The sequence below is a fragment of the Plectropomus leopardus genome, chromosome 16 (assembly GCF_008729295.1).
Source record: "Plectropomus leopardus isolate mb chromosome 16, YSFRI_Pleo_2.0, whole genome shotgun sequence".
NCBI classification, from domain to species: Eukaryota; Metazoa; Chordata; class Actinopteri; order Perciformes; family Serranidae; genus Plectropomus; species Plectropomus leopardus.
The window spans coordinates 11,142,377-11,161,736 of record NC_056478.1 but is presented as its reverse complement, the minus strand read 5'-3'; the positions used below and the strand labels follow the sequence as shown (position 1 = coordinate 11,161,736).

Here is a 19,360-nt window from a genome sequence, read left to right as displayed (position 1 = left end):
TCTTGAGACAAGACCAGTGTTTGCAGAAACACACAAAATTATACAATCAAAACAAACTTTTAAGTCTCATAAAAAAATCTTTTTTTAAAAAAAGAAGAAATATTCAGAATAAGTCATTCTCTTTCACATTCCTTAATATTTCATCAGGGCTCCATGTCATGCCATTTTTTTCCCCACAAATTTACTTATCTTTGCCATGGCAATCAGTTTCCTAGATTTTTAAAAGTAAGATCAGCTTGTGAGTTCACGGTGTACGTAAAAGGGTCATTTCATGTCAGAAACCATCGTGGGATGTTAACAAACAAAATTCCCTGTAAGAGCATAAAAAGCCAATTTCCTCATTCTTGTGTTTCGCTGTTATTAAATACGTTAAACATGTTCTGAAAGCTTACAGGCTCAAATCCACATCCTTCCTCATACTAAAGAAAAAGTAGCAGTGTGTTTTAATGCATTTAAATGCCCTTTAATGCTGGGAAAGACAATTAATAACAGCATGTGCTATAAGGTAGGGTGTCCCTGTGTCAGTTCTCCAGAGGTTCCCAACCTAGGGGATCTGGACCCCCCAAGAGATCACGAGATTAATTTGAGGGGTCACAATAAGATTAAAGCTATATAAAAAAAAGAAAAATATTTCTGATACACAAAATTTATTTTTTCTCTCCTGACTTTTCTCTCATTGTTTTACTCATTTTCTGTAAAATATCCAATATACTGCTACAATCCTGCAAAATTAAACAACATGAAAGGGTAAAATAACTGTAACCATAACTTGTGAGGAGGGGTCACAAATTAATTTCTTTAAAGTGTAACGAGTCAAAAGGTTTGGAGCAGTGCCACACTATAAGTCTGCCAAATGTATTCAAATTTCTTGCACCAAGTAATATTATTACATTTACTTGATACTGTATTATTGTCAGTGGTGGAAATGAACATTTAAGTACTGTGCTTAAAGGTGCAGTGTAAAGGATTTAGGAGCATCTATAGGCAGAATAGAATATAATATTTATAACTATGTTTTCATTGGTTTAAACATCAGAAATTAAGATTCTTAATGTTTGTGTTGCATTAGAATGAGCTGTTAATATTTACATAAGGAGCAGGACCTCTTCCACTGAGTCTGCCATGCTTTTCTACAGCCGCCCAAAATGGACAAATCTAACACCAGCTTTAGGGCCATTTGCATTTCTGAGTTTTGTGCTGGCAATCGTATTTTTTTTTTCTACAAGCCTGCCAGTAGATGCCACTAAATTCTTCACACTAGACCTTTTTAGTAAAAGTTTGCAGTACTGCAACCTTACTTGAGTATTTTCTTTTTACATTATTTTTTTTTTTAACTTAGTTTACTACCTTTTCTGTAATATTTAACTTTTTTCTTAAAAATTACCCTATATGACTGCTATAAATGTCAACTACTTTTCAGGTTTAGATTTTACAAACAAAACACACAATGAACTTCTAAAATATGGTGCTCTGCTTTACTAATAAACTCATCAGTAGTGTTTTAAGTTTCTAAAATTGGCTGCACATTGACAACATACGATGTTAAGCAATCCAATCTGACAATCAGATAATTGATTAATGAACTACTCATCTTAGCTGTACTTGTAATTTATAACATAACATCATATTTTATAAGCTTTTTTTTTAGTTTTCATGCTTAAATCTTGATCTGTAAAATAACTTAAGTTGTAAATACATCAAAGTAAAAAGCACAATATTTCCCTCTGAACCGTAGTGGAGTAAAAGTGTTAAGTGGCATGAAAAGAAAATACTAAAGGAAAGTACAATTATCCCAAATATGTACTTAAATACAATACTTGAGTAAAGTGAAATTCCACCACTGGCTATAAATAAGTTACCAATTGGACTGATATATACTTATAAAGCATTTAGTTGTTGGCAAGAGCTCAATTTAATCACTTCCACGCCCTGTTAAATAATAAAACACCTGCGGCTAAGTCAAGTGTATGTGTGTTTATAGCCACAACTGTATTTACTGACTCGTTTATGACCGTAAGCGTGTATTTATCTCTCTCTATCTTTTCCCTCAGCTGAAACTTTCCTCTCCTCCAGCAGTCTGTGTGTGTTATTTGGTTGCTAGGGGTGGAGCAAACAAACCTCTGTGTCTTCAGCCCTCCTCTTATTATTTTCATCCATGCTTACGTCTGGGACAGCAGTTCCGCATTCCTGAGCCCTCACAGACAAGATCAGTACTTAAACGGGCTGATGCAACGGCTTCAGTTAGTCCCAAAACCTACATCCGACTCTCCCGCTCCGGCCCATTATTACTGCGGATTTTTGGACGCACAACAGGTAAGCCTGCGCGAGAGCCGTCGACCTATGCTACTACTGATTTATCCTATTTGTGCTAGTTTGTAGCTAAATGTTGGTACTGGCTTCGCATATTTGCATATGTTTTGCACTTTTTCACCACGTTGTAGAGACTCACGTTGGATTTTTTTTGTTACATTATATAGCCTTTATATATGTATATTTTAAAAATATTTATTAATAATAATAAATGGGGATGTATTTTAACTAATTTCTTTTCTTTTGTGAGTCTTCTGTTTTAATAAAGTTTTCCGTGCTCTTACCGCAGGAGTCAATTTGTTGGCACAACCGTTCAAAACGATGTTGTTACAACTGTTGTGGCAACTGTCGCCTCGCAGCTCGTTTTATTTACAGAGCCGTTAGTTAAATTACACAGCAGCTTGTGTCGGACTGGAGGTATTTTCATCTCGGGACTCTTAATTTCAGTGTTGCTAAACAGGAGAAGTGTCGGTTAGCCCTGTGAAGACATTATGTAACGCTACACACGCCTCACACAGTGGGGTTTCCACGGAACTGCAAGCTAAGCTAGGCTGCTACACCAAACTGCACTGGGTCTGCGAGGATTTATACTTTAACATTAAATAAACGTGTCATTTTAACTTTTTTATCGCTGTAAAGTCATGTCATTTGTTTAGACTGTTGTAATATAGAAATCGGCTACCTCGCACTGTTCATCTACCCTTGTTCAACTCTTTTCTCGAGACTTTGCATAACAACACACATAACAAGCTAATAACACCAGATTTGTAAAGATGACTTAAGATATCAGTGTGCCTCTGTTGGTATAGATGGAGAGATAACTATTAGGGCTGCAACTAATGAGTTTTTCTATTATCAATTAATCTATCAAACAATTATTTTGTGATTAATCAATTAATTGACCTGTCCATAAACTAAAAAGTACCCATTGCAATTTTTCAGAGCCCAAGGTAATATCTTTAAATAGTTTGTTTTGTCTGATTGACCACAAAGATATACACTTTTAAAGAAAGTCTTCACATTTGACAAACAGGAACCACAGAACCATTTTGGGTGGAGGAAAAAGTATTGCAATATATTTACGTGACAATATTCAGATGCCAAGTATTGATTTTTTAAAATTAGATCAATCATTAATATTTCAAATACAAATTAAACATTGGTTAGCCTACTAGAATATTAAAACCAATTGCTTTTTCAGTACACTAGATACATTTTGCTGCAATAAAAATTATTGAAGTCAGAAAAAGAGAGTTAGAGAGAATTTTGTTTTTCTTAAGGGACAAAATTTGCAGTTGAAAAACTGTAATAATCTGCAGTATGTCACAACATATGTCATACCAATATTTTGCATATTATAGAATGTTTAAAATCTCAATAATATTGTACTGTAAGTATCCTGATAATATTGTGTCATGACCCCCCCCCCCAAAAAAAATAAAACCATTTGAGTAGCAGAGGATTTACATTTTGACAAAGACATGTACACCATAAATTGATGCAGAAAAGGCACAAACTGATGCATTAAAAATTCACCAGAATGCAGGAAATTGTGTTTTTAAGGTTAAAAAAAAATTGTGGAGGACCCCTAAACCCATCATTTTAGGTCCCCCCCAACATTGTAATGAAACTTAAGCCCCTGCAGAGAATGTGTGGTACTTTCGCTCAGCTGCGATTGTTAAAATTGTTCGTTTCAGCCCTACAAACAGTAATAAAAATCCTATTATCTCTCTACAGCGTCCAAACACAGTTGCATCATTGACAGAAGACGACTGACAAGTTTTCTCTGAGTAAGTATCGTCCAATTAAAACTGTTTTAGATTGAATTATTCAAGGATGCTCTCTTAAGTATTTCCTTCTGCTGCACGAAAAAAACCCCTTTTTTTTGGCATAGCCGCTTCACCTTGAAACATAAGTGATGTAAATGAAGTGTGAAGTTTATTTGGCAGCGTGCGAGTACAGCAAAGAATGTGCGCTCAGATTTGTAATCTTTGCTTTGGCCCATCACGGTGCACATGCTCTGTAACTGCTCAGGATAAAGGAAACTCTGTGTGTGTCTGTGAGTGCAGGCCTCACATGTGCATTTGCATACTAAAATCAGACGCCAGTATTAAACTTCATCCTGATCACCACAGGGACTCTTTGATATCTCTGTGCTGTTGTGATGAGCCGGTAAATATCTTCTTTTGTCTGAATCAGAGTCTTTGAAAAGATAAACTGAGTAATAGTAACTATGTAGGTGAGAGGTAGCTCCAGTTATCTGCCCTTGTTGGCCTGAAGGTTAAAGGCCAATCATGGCATGGGAAATATGATGGGTAGGGGTGAATCATGTGCATGTGTGTGGGCTTGTGACTTGCAAGTTCATAGGTTCAGTGTTTTCCTACATTGTGAGTGCGTGCTCTTCAGCTGGTGCTCATACAACTACATGCCATGCAGGGGAAACTATTTGTGTGTTCCTTCTATATGTGTTTCCTTTGTGTCTCTATCTGTGTTTGCGTGTGTCTAAGTGAACGAGCGTGTGTTGTGGAGGGTTTAAATGCCCCAGCGCCTGCCTGGGCACATCCGTAGGATGGTTTCTGCATAAATGGAACGCTGCAGTGGATTAATGGGGAAGGGCTGGCGAGCCGACAAGCAGCGCAGGGCCGACAGGGCTGAGAGGCTGGACGTGGGCGCACAGGGTTTATTTTAAGTAGAAATGCCTTCCAGTGCGTCTCTGGAGAGCTGGAATTGCCAAGCTGCACCCCAGTACACTGAATAGACAGCAGACGCATTGCAGGCGAGCGAGCCAACTATGCAACAGCTAGGCTCAATGATACTAATACTAATGCTGGGGGAGCAGCTATTCACTGCTGTGTGTATCACATTATCAGTATCACATTGTAGTCTCCATAAGCCTTTCCACATGGTTTGTAAAAACAGTGTGTCAGGACGGAGTAGATGTGCACTGTGGAGGCAAACACCCAAATGTCCAAAGGTGTAACAGAGAGAAGAGACATTAAACCCAGTGGGTTTTTTAAAGAAAAGAACTCAGTAAAAGCTCATTTACATGGTTATGATTTCCAGATTTCCTGAATTTCTTTTGGACTTGAAGACAGTTTTCTCTGTTTGCACAAAAAACAGTCTTGTCACTAAACGTCGACCTTAAAACTGACGCTGAGCTCACAGCATTCGAGATGAACAAAAGGATTTGAGGCACAGCAAATTGCAGGCACTGCAAGGGGCTTGTTTAGTCAGAGCAAGTGTGTGCTTGACGTGGGGCAGATGAGGAAATATCAGAGGACAAAGTATGAAACGCCATTAAAGTGACAACCACATATTACATAACAGTGATTGCTTCAACAGGCAGCATTAAATCTGATTTTCTGGACTTGGTTGGCCAATATCTTATTGTCAGGGATTGCACATAACTTGCCTTGGATTTGTCACAGATGTGATGTCCATACATTTGAAATGGCTTTTGTCTGCATTTTGTATTTTTGATTTATTTAATCCATGCCTGAGCCAAGCCAAAGCTCAGTGCCATGCAAAGTCTAATCCTGACTTACAACGCAGAGAGAAATAGTAACAATATAATAATTCAACCAGGACCACCCAGATGCAGAATATAGATGAGTGACTGTTTGAATGGCATGAAACGGGGCCAAGCAGGAATCCAGCCAATGATCACACAGTAATGTTTGAATGAAGGCAGCCACAGTCCACATGCCTTGTGCATATCTGCAGGTGCTTAGTGTTTCAATTTGCCTGAAAAAAAATCAATCTTGGCCTGAAGTCTACAATAAAATGCAATAGTTAAAGGAGCAGTATGTAGGATTCAGTGGCATCTAGTGGCGAGGACTGCAGATTGCAACCAGCAAAAACTTCAAGTCAGTTCAAAGTCAAAGCACCAGCTAGCACAGCAGCAGCAGCTGACATCTGACACTGTGCGGTACAACGGTCCCAACATCTGACACTTCAACATCTCGACTCTGATGTTAAATCCGTTAATAAACATTATGTAAAGTTAGCCGTGTAATGCTAACAGTTAGCCCTATCACTGTGTGAGTGCGTGCAGGCTAACTCTCACCGACTGTTCCCAGGTGTGGAGCTCACACTCCTGCAGCATTAGTCTCGTGATAAACGGTGAGAGTGACAGCATAAAATGTTACACATTTGAAATCGTAAAAAAAAAAAATTGTAAAAATCGTGTTCACATGTGGAAGGGGCGGCAGCAAGTACTCTACTGACATCCAAATGAGCACTCCGTAATACTAATTATGTTATACTCCATTTCTGCCAATATATCCCCCTACATCCTACACACTGGACCTTTAAAACTACCTGCTCTCTCATGTAATTTCATTGATAACCTTTGCATGCTCTGTACTCCAGATTGCTCTCTGCTGAGGCATCCAAACTGTAATTGTGAGGGGGAAATTAAGCCAGCTCATTACCGCTGCAGCTGAGGGTCTCATCATCATTGACAATATTGCAAGGTTAAATGTTCATAATTGCGTGGAATTGCTTTGGGAAGGTTTAGTCATCTTTGCAAGAGCGATTCTGCAAGGTTCCCTGTATCTGCGGCAGCTGTTTAGCCTATAGCCAAAAGAGAAATGAAAGCTGAAATGAAAAGAGATCCTATTTTCTGTTGTGATAATCACTTCCACTCCCACACACTATCACCCCTGAGTTTAATGGCCAGAGATGACCGCAGCATGATCACAACAACAGACATTATAAGGGAGTCTCTTCCCCTCTCATGCCTGTGTCTTGTCCCTCCAATGAAAATATAATGAGGGGTTGGAGGAATGTTTATACTGTATATTTGGACTGTTCTGTCCTCGAGAAAAAGTCGGTGCCAAATTCCCTGGTTTCCTCAGAGGATTGCGAAAGGCTGTAACTCAACACACACAGCCTGACTTGAGTGCAGACGGTAATGATGATCGCCGAGACCTTGGCCAGCGATTGAGAGAGCATGCCTTGGCCCAAGCCTTTGCGCTCATTGTTCATTTTTCAGCGCTCGTGTGGAGTTAGAGCTTTGAAGGATAGAGAGTTTTGCAAGATGCTGGTGTGTGGGCCTCGTGTGCAATGCCTTATTAGTACAAAATCAGACTTTTAATAAAGTATGCTGACAAAAAGTGGTCAAATAGCATCTTGGAAAGCTGCATGTCTTTCCCGTAAGGCAGTGGTGGACAAAGTACACAACTCTATTACTTGAGCCAAAGTAGAGATACTCCTGGTCCAATATTACTTCAATACAGGTGAAAGTTGCTGAGTCAAATCATTACTGAAGTTAAAGTACTTAAGTTCTTGCTTTTAAAAAAATTAAGTATTCACAGTGCATTTATTTATTTCTTTTTAAATCTCAATGCCTTGCTGTATATTGTCACAATGCTACTACAACAAAACCTAATAACTAAAACAGTGGTTACCAACTGGTGGGTCATGGTCCAGAAGTGGGTCACGGTCTATTATTTTTGGAACCTCCCAAAACCTACAAATATGTTTCCTTGAGCCTCCCTGAGGGACTTGGGTAAGATGCTTTACATGTCTGTCCCACAAGATGTGTTCAAGGACCGTCAGCAATTTGAAAATCCGATGATAATTTCTGTTTTTAAAATTTCTGGCTATGATAAATGATGGCTTTTTGGCGGGCCTGCGGTTTCCAAGGTATGTTTTTTTTTTAAAAATGTCTTTGCAACAGTGGCGACTATGGCTGCACTTGACTCAGAATCATGCCTGTCAAATTGGATTTGGCTGTTCAAAATGAATAGTCAATGATTCGTTTTGTTTTCCATACAAAATTTTAAAGTTTGAATGGGGCTCAGCAGGACGTTCCGTGTAACAGTGGCATTCACATGATATAGTAAACAAGCTAATGGCACTAACAATGGATCATAAATGTGCGATAACATTTTTTGCCAACACTAGACACCAACAAAAGCCAGAGACTGCATCGTATTAACTCGCTGTAAGTTGTTATTTCACCACTTCTTCACCTTACAGTGCAGTTTCTCTCTCACCCCGTGCCGCTGAAGCGTATCCGCAGCTGCAAAGAGAAGTGAAAGTCAAGAGCGCTCACTCCACAGCAAAATCTGACGATCAAATGTCCTCAGAAGTACACTGGATGGGAAAAAAACAGACATCTCAGTCGACTGATGGGTCTACAACTGCCGATTCGAGCCTTAAGCTTTGAAGGGGCAGGCCTAGCGGCGTCAACAATAATACCACATGGAAATGCTAGGTGGGGGTAGAATTGAAAAGTTGAAAATTTAACGCTTTCCACTTAAACTTAAGTCCTTTAGTAAATGTACTTTGTTGCTGTCCACTACTGACTATTGCCACAATCTAGTAATTTACAGTCGATTAGTCTGGCAGCACAAAGATGTCTCAGGCAGACAAAAAATTAGCAAGCACATACTTTTGACTCCTGCTTTCAGTCACCAAAATGATTGCACTGGGGCTCCTTTTTTAAAAAGCAGCAGTATATAAAGTTTGCCTTTGAAAAACCCCTGTGCCCCCCCAACCCTCTCCTCCACCATCTCTATAGGGGATGAGGATAATAGGGCCTCCAGTCGTGCTGCTGGCTATTGGTAAGGGGCTGAATTCCTCCGCACTGCTAATTGCTCTCAGGAATGACTCAGGAAATGGACACATTTGGTCGAGCTGAAGACAGATAGAGTGTGTGAGCAAAGAAACCAACGGATTGTAGATATATATAGGACATGCCGACTGCCTGCACATTACATATAGGAATCCTCACACACACCTCCAGCTATCTGCAGCTTGCATGCAGCTAGATTAGTTTTGGGCTGAAGCCAGAACCAGCATTGAGTATGGTCCTATATATTTCATAACTAATACATGACATTTCCGCTCCCCGCCCTTGGCTTCAGCTTGTCTGCTCTCAGTTCGCCGTGAGAGGCGGCGGTGCAGGCTGTGTAGGTGTCTTTGTTTGAGGCCAGTGTGGGCCTAAAAGCTGTGGCACTGGCTTTTCTGCTCGACTGCAAAAGCACAGTGACGGCGTTGCATCATCAAACGCTGACCACTAATCCTCGGCTGCAGGCTGCTGCCGACAGAAAAAAAAAGCCGAAAAAAAACCCCTCTTTTGAAAAATGTAAAAATCACTTTGACTCATGCTTTTTTGGTATAATTACGCAGTGTGAGGCATGCATCAGCAAACTTTCCCTGTGCTGTACAGATGAGACTTCTTTAGGGTTTCATGTCTCGAGGCTTGACGGGCTGGTTAATTTGTGAGGGGGATTTCACAACACTTGTGTGTGGCAGGTTGAAAGAGACAAAACAGCTTAAACTTAAACTTTCTACTCAACTTAAAAGTGCAACTCAAAAGGGAGGCACGTCAAGAGTCGTCGGTGTGTTTGAGTTTACAAGAGCACTATAAATTGTCTGGTGTGGTGTGTAACTCACTTTCATGTCTCATAATTGAAGGCGTCTTGCTTCACACATCACCTTTGTTTTTGAAGCCTGCTGGCAAAACTACCTCTGTGGGTTCTTTTGATTTGTCTGATGTCATGCAGACAAATATGAGGTTTATGTATGTTTATATACTAAAGTATTTCTACGTGTGAGTGTGTCTGGTCTCAGCTGCATGCTTGTACAAGCCCTAGCATGCAATGGGGGCTTTCCTTGCAATACGTCTGACTGAGCAGACTTGCATTACAGTGTATTGAGCATGAGCCTGTCTGATAGACATAAAATATGATTATTCCTGAACTGACTCATTTTTTTAGTGTCAATTTCCACTGAAAAAATGTGTTTGTCCAGGAGGGAGCTTAATCTGAGTCTGTAAACCGGTCCTGAGTGTCTGGCCAACTTGGAAATTGGACTCCGTTTTGGCTTTGAAAGCGATTTGTTCAGTCATTCCTAACGGGTGTTTCAGATCCTGTGGCTGTTCTCACAGCCCAGGGGTTAGTTTGCATTGCATCTTTTGAATTCCAGCAGTTATTGGTCATCAATGAGTAATGTAAGAAAAAAACATGACATATTCATTTGTCATAAGTCATCAGATCTGATGTAAAACTTGGACTTTACAGGGTTCCCTCACATTTTCATGGACAAAAGTTCAAACCTTTTCCAAGGCTTTTCAAGAATACGTAATAAAAAATGAAATGTCACGGCCAACTTGCCCAACACTTTTTCAGCATGTCTATTCAAACATAATTTAAGCTAGCTAGCATACATGAACAGAGAGAGGGAACGTGGGGAGAAAATGAATAAACATGGTGGTGAACAGAGCATTGTCTCTAGCAGTGGGCGATGGCGATATGGCCGTAAAATAATATCACAATATTTAAGGGCATTTTTTTCAATAACTATTTTCTTGATGATATGAAACATATAATAAAACATTTCAAATTAAGTGTTATAGATTTATATGTCAACGTAAGCGTAGCAATTTGACCTAAAATATTCTGTAAAAAAAAAAAAAAAAAAAAAAAAAATATTAAAACATATTAAGTCAGAGTGAAAGTCAGATTATGTAGAAAATAGCATAGAAAAATAGAAATAATTCAACAAAAGAAAATAAATCACAAATTACACATCTAAAAAATCTAATAAAATAAAAAAAAAAAAAAAACAATAAAACTACCTCCTATAAATAGTACATATATATATGGCATGTCCCTCACCTGAGCATCAGACCCAGCTGCGCACACACACACTAACACCACAATTTATTTATTGGTTTCAACAGGCTGTTATGCTATGATGACTACATCTATACAGTTTTTTTGTGAAGCCGTTGTGTCATAGGGGAACATTTTCACTACAACAGCCTCATAACAAAATACCTAACGACACAGATTCCTGCATGCTCACAGCGAAAAAGGAGAGAGATGCTGACTGAGTTTATTCTGAGCAGTAAGAATCTGAAAAGTCAAGGGATGTAAATAATCATATAAATAATCACTGACGACACCACTGGTTCTACAACACTGAAGTCACTCAGAAGTGAACTCCTCAGAAGACCCAAGAAGCAATTTAGCTTGTTGCTGTGTGTAAATCCATGATGTCATTATTTCAACAAAAGAAAATATTGCCATCGTCACAATATGAATGTTTCTTATATCTTATATCCGAATTATACCGATAAACTTGTGAACGATTTGATATGGCACGCGCCCAGTTTTCACACACCAATGCACATTCAAGCTATAGTATGTCAACAGCTACAGAAAATACATTTGCTTTTAACAATTTCACAACAAATCACAAAATTCCCTGACTTCTCAGATGATTTTTCTAACTCCACGACTTTTCCACAGCTGGAAAATGCAATTTTGAAATTCCATGACTTTTCCAGGTTTTCCATGACCGTGGTAACCTGGACTTTATAGTTAACGCCGAGGTTCAGTCACTTCAGCCCAGTGATTTATTGTCTGGCTATTGTTTAAGAGCTCTCTGTCATTCACCCCTGCATAAGCTGCCATATGGTTTGCCTTGTTCTTCGACAGCTTCTCTGCAGACAGAGAGGGCCTTGGCACCTTCCAGTCCTCCACCTCTCCTGGGAGTTTGAGAGGGGGAATTTTGTCTGAGAGAGATTTTTACCAGGGCTGTCTTGTTCTTTTACTCTCCAGCAAAAACAACAGGCTGCTGCCAAGTGCAGTGTAAATGGGAGTATACATACAGCGGGAGAGAAGGAGGGAGAGGAGGGAGAGAAAGAGGGAGGGGGGGGCAGTCGGGATTTAAATAATAAAATGCCTCATTGGACACTGGCTCCACACACCAACTTGTCCTTGGAGCGAATAAATCATGCAGACTGGAGGTGGTAAGGAACAGGTCAAAAGTAGTGTGGAGATGTGACAGACTTGATAATCCATTTACTGTAATACGTTCAGAGTGGCCGCAGATCCTTAAAAAGTGATAAATTGTCTTAAATTCAGATTGGAAGAGTCTTAAATGTTTTTTAATCACATCACCGCAAGCATTTCTGTGTTTGCATCACAGGAAACATAATTGTACTAGGAGATAAACACTATTTGATGTGGAAATAGACTCTGACAAAACACCTGTATGTGTGAAATGCTGCTATTTTGGCCCACTGTGTATTTAGATCAAGTGATGGGTCGACATCGGTAGACACCTTGCTAGCAAACCTGCTTGTTCGATAACTTTTTGTGTTAAAGCATATAGAGAAGCATATCATCAGTGTCATTTGACCTTAATGTTAATTCTGAAATGACATCAAATGTGGGCTTTTTTTTATTGTGTGGATGGGGGAGTGGGGCTGTATGAGGTACTTATCCATAGACAGTGTATGACATACAGTAGATGTCACTCGTTACGCACCCAGTTTGGAGAAGCAGGCTGGTAACCAACACTGAAGCTAATCAATCCGCTGTGGAGGGGTCAGTCCAAAAAACGATTTTCGCCACCAAGAAAAGTCCCACCTAAAAAAATCCATATCACTTTAAGTGTAGGCTACATTAAGAGGATTTACAATGTTTTACTTTAATGTCAGACTGTGATTTCCAATGGGAAATGTTTATATTGCTCTCTTCAAAGCCAGACTCAGTGATTTAACACTGCTGAACACAGGAGCTGCTGGTCTACCACTGCCTCGATCAGTTAATTTATGTATTAATATGTGACTTTGGTGTTTGGAAGGGTTAACTGAGATTAACCAAAATCACACAATAACACAAAATTACTGACTCACCGAGGCAGCAGGAAACCAGCAGTTCTCGTGTTCAGTGAGCTAAAACTACTGTTTTTGTCAATGGAGTCTGATGGCTTTTACAAAAGCATAGATCGGGAATGAAGCCGCTGACGATCTCACCATCGAAACTGGCTGTCTGACTGATGGAAAAAGTAAAGCAGTAAAAATACTCTCAATACAGCATACACCTAAACAGATATTGCTTTTCTAGGTTGGACTTTTTTTACATGGCTGTTTTTTTTTTCTGACCCCATCCACAGCAGTGCATTGCTTAGCCTCCACATCGGACTTTGGTCTGCTTCTCCAAACTAGGGATGCACCTTCTACTGTATGTCATACACTGAATATGGATAAGTACCCCATACAACCCTACTTCCAATAATTTAAACTTTCCCTTTAAATTTTATTTATAATTGTATTAAAAGGTCTTTAAAAGCCATAAGTTGAATTTGTTTTTACTTGATGACACCCTGTACTTAAATAATATATGAATTTTAGATGCTACATGCAGTTATTTTCTCCTCAAATACCCCAAACCTATTGACTGTTTAACCTATAAGTTTGACAGTATGAAAACTAAATTTGAAGCGTTATGTAACAAATAGATCTCAAATCATGTAGCACAGAAGTGACAATACTGAGCTTCACAAAAAGTGGGCTGATTTGGTCTCAACCATGCTCGACAGTAAACTCCCGTCCGACTGTAAAAACACTTTGAGACCAGCCCATAAGCAGGGTGGAGTACATTAGAATAGAGTTACATAACCTTGTTTTTTTTCTATTACCTCCTCTATGACTTTTGTAATAGAGCAAGTCTTTCAGTCTTACTAAAAAAAGAAAGAAAAACTTGGTTTAATTTACAATACAGTCAGCCTGTCAGCTAGTCACCCACCAGCAAAGTCAGCTGTTTCCGTAGCGCCTCACAATACTCGTCTTTGTTGGTTCCATATGAGAGGGGCTTTGTTCGGTTTGTGCCCAACCTGTAGAGGTTCAGCTTCGGCCCAATGCTCAGGAGGCAAGCGTGAGTTTTTGCAGAAGTCACACCAATTTCAATCTTTAAAAACTCCTTAGCTTTGTTTTTATCCTTGTGGTTATTTTATCAGCTTGCCAAAGTTATTGAAGCATCAGTCATGCAGGAGTTTTGTCAGAAGCTAAATTTGATCCACAGTTTGTGTCTTGTCATTGTAACATTTCATCAGTAGAAAAGCTAAAGGTTTGCTTTATTATTTTTCTTACTGGACATGATTTATTTATATTTCTACATAAACACTGAACAGTAAGAGAAATAATTTCTTTTTCGTCAGACTTCCTCTGGTCTCGCTCTGCCTCTCCTCGGAGATTGCAGGGATGGGCAGGGTACAGTCGGCTCATGTTTCACTGTTCCCATCTGTAACATTTGTTTTTTATTTGGCCATCAGAAGTTTTCCAACTCTCGGTCTTACAGTAATTAGAGAGACGTCTTAATTCTCCAGCCACTTCCTTTAGGCCTGCACAAGTTCTCCTTTTTCTCCCCTCTGTCCCTCATTCCTCGCTGATTACATTAAAAAGTGCTGCGGTCAACCCCTCCAAACGACCCAAAATTGTTGAAAGAGGGTGGCAGTGGAATGCACAACCCGCTCTGTTTTGACATGAGTGCTTTTGATATCCTTTGAATCCTCTTTACGGAAACAAAGCGAACATTCAAGATGAAAACCACTGTAAATTATTAGAAGCACGCATGTAAGAGATAAGTTTTGGTTTATGTGATCAGGCCGGAGGGGTTTCATGGCTTCCCTTTGCATGTGAAACTACAAAGTTGAGTGTGTAGCTGCTGACAGTGTGAAGTTTGTTTTTTCACCGGCTGCTGACTAAGAAGATAACACAGCTGTCAAAGCTGTCAACGTCTGAATGCATTCTTGGAAACAGCACCCCGTATTTAGAAAGATGCTCGATGACAAGGACAGAAGACGGCAAATTAATCTGTGTGTGGATGGAATGCCAACGCTATATGATCACAACAAGGATAAAAGATACTGTCATTTGGCTGCAATAATGGAAGGATATAAAAATATGTTACGACCAGAGAGAAGAATTAAAAGTAATTCTACACAAAAATCCTCCCAAAATACCCAAAACAATCTATACATAGAACTATACGCAATAAAACTAGAATATTTAACCCTCTGAAACCTGGATAACATCAGTTTTCTTGTTCTGCGTTCAGACACCTTTCACAAACTATTTAATTGATTTGATTTCTTTAGAAAATATAGGGAAAAGACAAGTGACCAATTTGGCAAGAAATGTTCCTCAAACTGCAAAAAAAAAATAGTAAAAGGTGACAAGAAAATGACCTAAAAATTAATTTTTAGAAGGGGGATGGAGGGATTAATAGAAAATGATCCCAAAAATTAGGGTAAAACTGTCTAGAAAACTATACTCGAAATTACAAAAAACAAATCAAATTAATGTGACAGAAAAAAGCAATTTTTTTTAGCACTTTTAAAAGTAACGTTCTTGTACATTTTCTCCTCATTATTTTCCTTTTACTTTTCTAATATATTTGATCATTTTTGGGTCATATCATGTTAAGTTGATGTTGCCTTCTCACCATGTTTTTGAAAGAAATCAAACCAATTTGCTCAGGTTTAAGGGGTTAAAAGCCGTGTGAACATTTTGCTTTGCAATGCATGTGCTTAATAGTTGGGTTCAATTCTCACTGTCAGCGAGTTCTTTTTAGGTTTGATCCTCTCATCCTAATCATTCGCTTCCTCTTTTCTCTCTCCCCACAGCGGCGGTGGTGGCCGGGTCGGACATGATGCCGGGACAGATACCTGACCCTTCGCTGGCGGCGGGCTCCCTGCCCTGCCTGGGCCCGCTGGCGGGCATCTCGGCCACCACACTCACTGACCAGCTCAAGCTGGCTGACTTCCGCCAGCTGGGTACCATGCTTTCCCCGCTGCATTTCCTGGGGAGGCTGGGGAAGAGGCCGCTGGCCATCAAGACAGAGGTGAGGAGGAAGAGAAAAGAGGAAATAGTGCTGAAGGAGGGTGTGAGAAAGACTGCATTGAGTCGGGGGGTAGAAAGAAGGAGGTGGCTGGATTCAGTATGTTCTAAAGCTTTCCATCGAGGGCCGGGTGATTTAGAGAAAATCTAATATCACAATATTTTTGACTGAATATCAACATTAATACTTGATGATTTTGTGGGGTTGACTGATTAGTGCTTTCACTTAGTATTTACACGGTGAGATTTTTGATAAATAGTCATCAGTAATGTGGATATAATCACTAAGTAGCTAATCAAACAGTTTGAACAGTCTGGTAAATTCAGAAAATTACATCACTTAACTATAAAGCAGCCTTTAAAACCAGGAAAAGACAACCCTTGCGATATGACGTATCCAAAATAAAAGCCAAAAATCTCGTATCACATTATCAATATATTGTCCAGCCCTACCTCTATAAAGGCAAGTTTTTATAATTTCCCTAAAAAATGACATCACTAATGCCAACATTTGTCAGTAAAAATTCTGTATTACACCCCAGCCGTCATTTATGTTCCTGATCTGAGGTGATGGAAATTATTACGAAAGAGAGATGTTTTTAATGACTGAAGTTATTTTATACTCTGCTGCCAGATGTTCAGAAGTAAAGTTTTTACGATACAATTAAATGATTTCCACGTAAAAAGTGACGAGTCTTCATGTATATAGTTTGATAATCTGTATGATGGTGATTATACAGTGTGAAACTTCAGCACATTTATTTTGTATGTTGAATTGTGTAGAGGTTGCACAACATATCTAAGTGATCCCCCCTGTGATTTGTAGAATTAGGTAATTTAAAAAGTATTCATCTGATTTTTTCAGGTATAACACAGTCATGTAATGCCTGTTTCTCATATGAACACTACGTTGTGTTTGCAGATGGATGAAGACGAGGAGAGGAGGAAACGGAGACGAGAGAAAAACAAGGTAGCAGCAGCGCGATGCCGAAACAAAAAAAAGGAACGAACTGACTTCCTTCAAAGGGTGAGTTCATGACACAGCACTGCATACTGATGAGCAGAGGCAGAGCAGCTCAGAGCGAGAGCCAAGAAAAGGCTGACTTCAGTTAAACTGAACAGCACACTAAGGGTTAACATGATGAGAGCAAAAGCTCAAGATTACTACACCTGCACAACTTAAAGTCAGAGTTTTCAAAAATAATAAAAACGGACAGGTATAATACTAATAACTTCAAAGTGGGGCTGGGCGATATGGCCCTAAAATCACAACATTTTGGGCAATTTTTGTGATGCTGATATAAAAAAGTACTGAAAAATATTTTACTATTTATTTCAAAAACAAAAATAACAGCAAAATTAGTGTTACGGTTTTATATGTCCATATAGATGTAAGTTTGTCTACAAATGTTCACTAAGAACTAAAATTATCTCTAATTTCTTGAGTTCGTAAACAACAGCAGAAACTCAGGTTCTGTATAAAATATAAACAGTGCAACAAAATAAAATGTTGTTTGTTTGTTTGTTTTATTCTGAATTGGGTACTTTTACTTTTCATAATTCGAGTACATTTCATAATTATACTTACTTACTTTTACTTAAGTCCCATTTTTAATGCAGGACATTTACTTTATTGTATTGTATTTTCACAGTGTGGTATTAGTACTTTTACTTAAGTAAAGGAATTGAATACTTCCTCCTCCACTGGATATGGCACACCCCTACTTTAAAGTACTTTGAACAATGTTCTTGTCCAGTACTATGTAATGATTCAACATCCCTGTCCAGGAGTCGGAGCGTCTAGAGATGGTGAACTCCGACCTGAAGGCCCAGATCGAGGAGCTCCGCCTGGAGAGGCAGCAGCTAATGGTGATGCTCAATCTCCACCGGCCCACCTGCATCGTGAGGACCGACAGCGTCAAAACACCCGAGAGCGAGGCCAACCCACTGCTGGAGCAGCTGTCCGCCGACGCCAAGTGAAACCAGGAAAAACCGGGGACGCGGAGTCCCCCAGCGCCCAAACTAGCACCACCATGGCAGCCATTTAAGTGAAAACAACAAAACTGCCAATACATTTCTAAACAAGCACTTGAGCTCCAAGCTGAAGACTTTTGGAGACTCTGCCCACAGACCCGAGGCTGTAGGGCTTCTTTAGTACTGCAACATGAGCTGGCTCTGTCCATTGGAAGACTGGAAATACCCAGTTTCATCTCCGCATTAAGTGTTGTTGTTGACACCCGCTGTGCCTAGTTGTTACTTCAACCATCTCTACATAAAGGGACCAATGGGAAGAGTAGAGTACGACTGGAAACAACGCTGAGGAAACACACTAATATCGATATGGTGCTCTGTTACAAAAGCCCTGAGTAGACTGTGTGGCATTGTTACAACACAGAGGCCCACAAAGGCTTAGTGTTCGTCAGTTTTCCTTTGTATGCTAGCTGAAATATACAGGTGTAGAGTTTTTAGGATACAATACTCAATACAAGTACACCAGACGGAGTAGAGGTTTTTTTTTTGTTTGTTTGTTTTTGTAATGTTGATTTCTATACCCTGCCTCGACGATGGCAGTTACCGGTTGATCCGATTTGTGGTGACGCTGGCGTCATGAAAAGCACATATACACAAAATGTTTACACCCTCGTTTTTGGACTCATTGTTTGTCCATTATTGTACTTGTTTTATACTGCTTTGTATACATAAACATATATGAAATGCTTGTTAATCACTTGATGTGATTTGTCTTTTCAGTCTTTCCAGTCTGTGTCTGTCATGTTGCGCTGTCAAACAGCTGTGAAAACGAGCAGAAATCTTTTTCAGCTGAGCAGTATTTCAACGTCTGTTCTGGACCTGTATCTGCTATGTATGACTCTGTTACTCTGAATAGATTAAATTTTATTTTCTAACTACAAGAAAGACCATGGCTTGTTTTTCCGTTACTCCAGGAGATGTGCAATATCTCAAGTGTTTCCCAGTTCCTCCCAGCCATTTCTACAAACTATCAAGTGAAGAGAATTGTGCAATCATGTTCTCTTCAGCTGAGGCATATTGCATAAAGAAGGGCTTTGCTTTCATTTTTGAAAACTCAAAAAAGCTTGTTCATACTGATTGTGGTTTTTACAGCTTCCTTTGTTTAGGGTCCAGTGAGAGAAATGTCTACGCAAACCTGACGACACAACAACTTCAGCTGTAGTTACCCTTCAGTGGTTTCAAAAATTTTAAATTATCCTAAAACTTTGTTACTGTATTCAAAGATGCCCTAGGGTACCATGACTGTAAGGTAATTTTGCATTATAATTTCAATTAGTTTTTAATTATATTTCTTTAACTCCTTCAGATTTAGTTGCATCTTGCTGTTAGCTTGCAGCATTACAAAAGAATCATCATTTTTTGTCCAGCCACTAA

General features: G+C 39.3%; 1 protein-coding gene across 1 annotated transcript; it reads left to right on the top strand.

Moving 5' to 3' along the window:
- The first annotated feature begins 2,210 nt into the window (after positions 1–2,210).
- On the top strand, positions 2,211–18,867 carry LOC121956014 (jun dimerization protein 2-like). Its single transcript, XM_042504120.1, has 5 exons — positions 2,211–2,313; positions 4,048–4,100; positions 15,742–15,959; positions 16,878–16,982; positions 17,744–18,867. Exons 3-5 carry the CDS (start codon positions 15,765–15,767, stop codon positions 17,933–17,935), a joined length of 492 nt encoding a protein of 163 aa, XP_042360054.1. The 5' UTR covers positions 2,211–2,313; positions 4,048–4,100; positions 15,742–15,764; the 3' UTR covers positions 17,936–18,867.
- Positions 18,868–19,360: the final 493 nt, after the last annotated feature.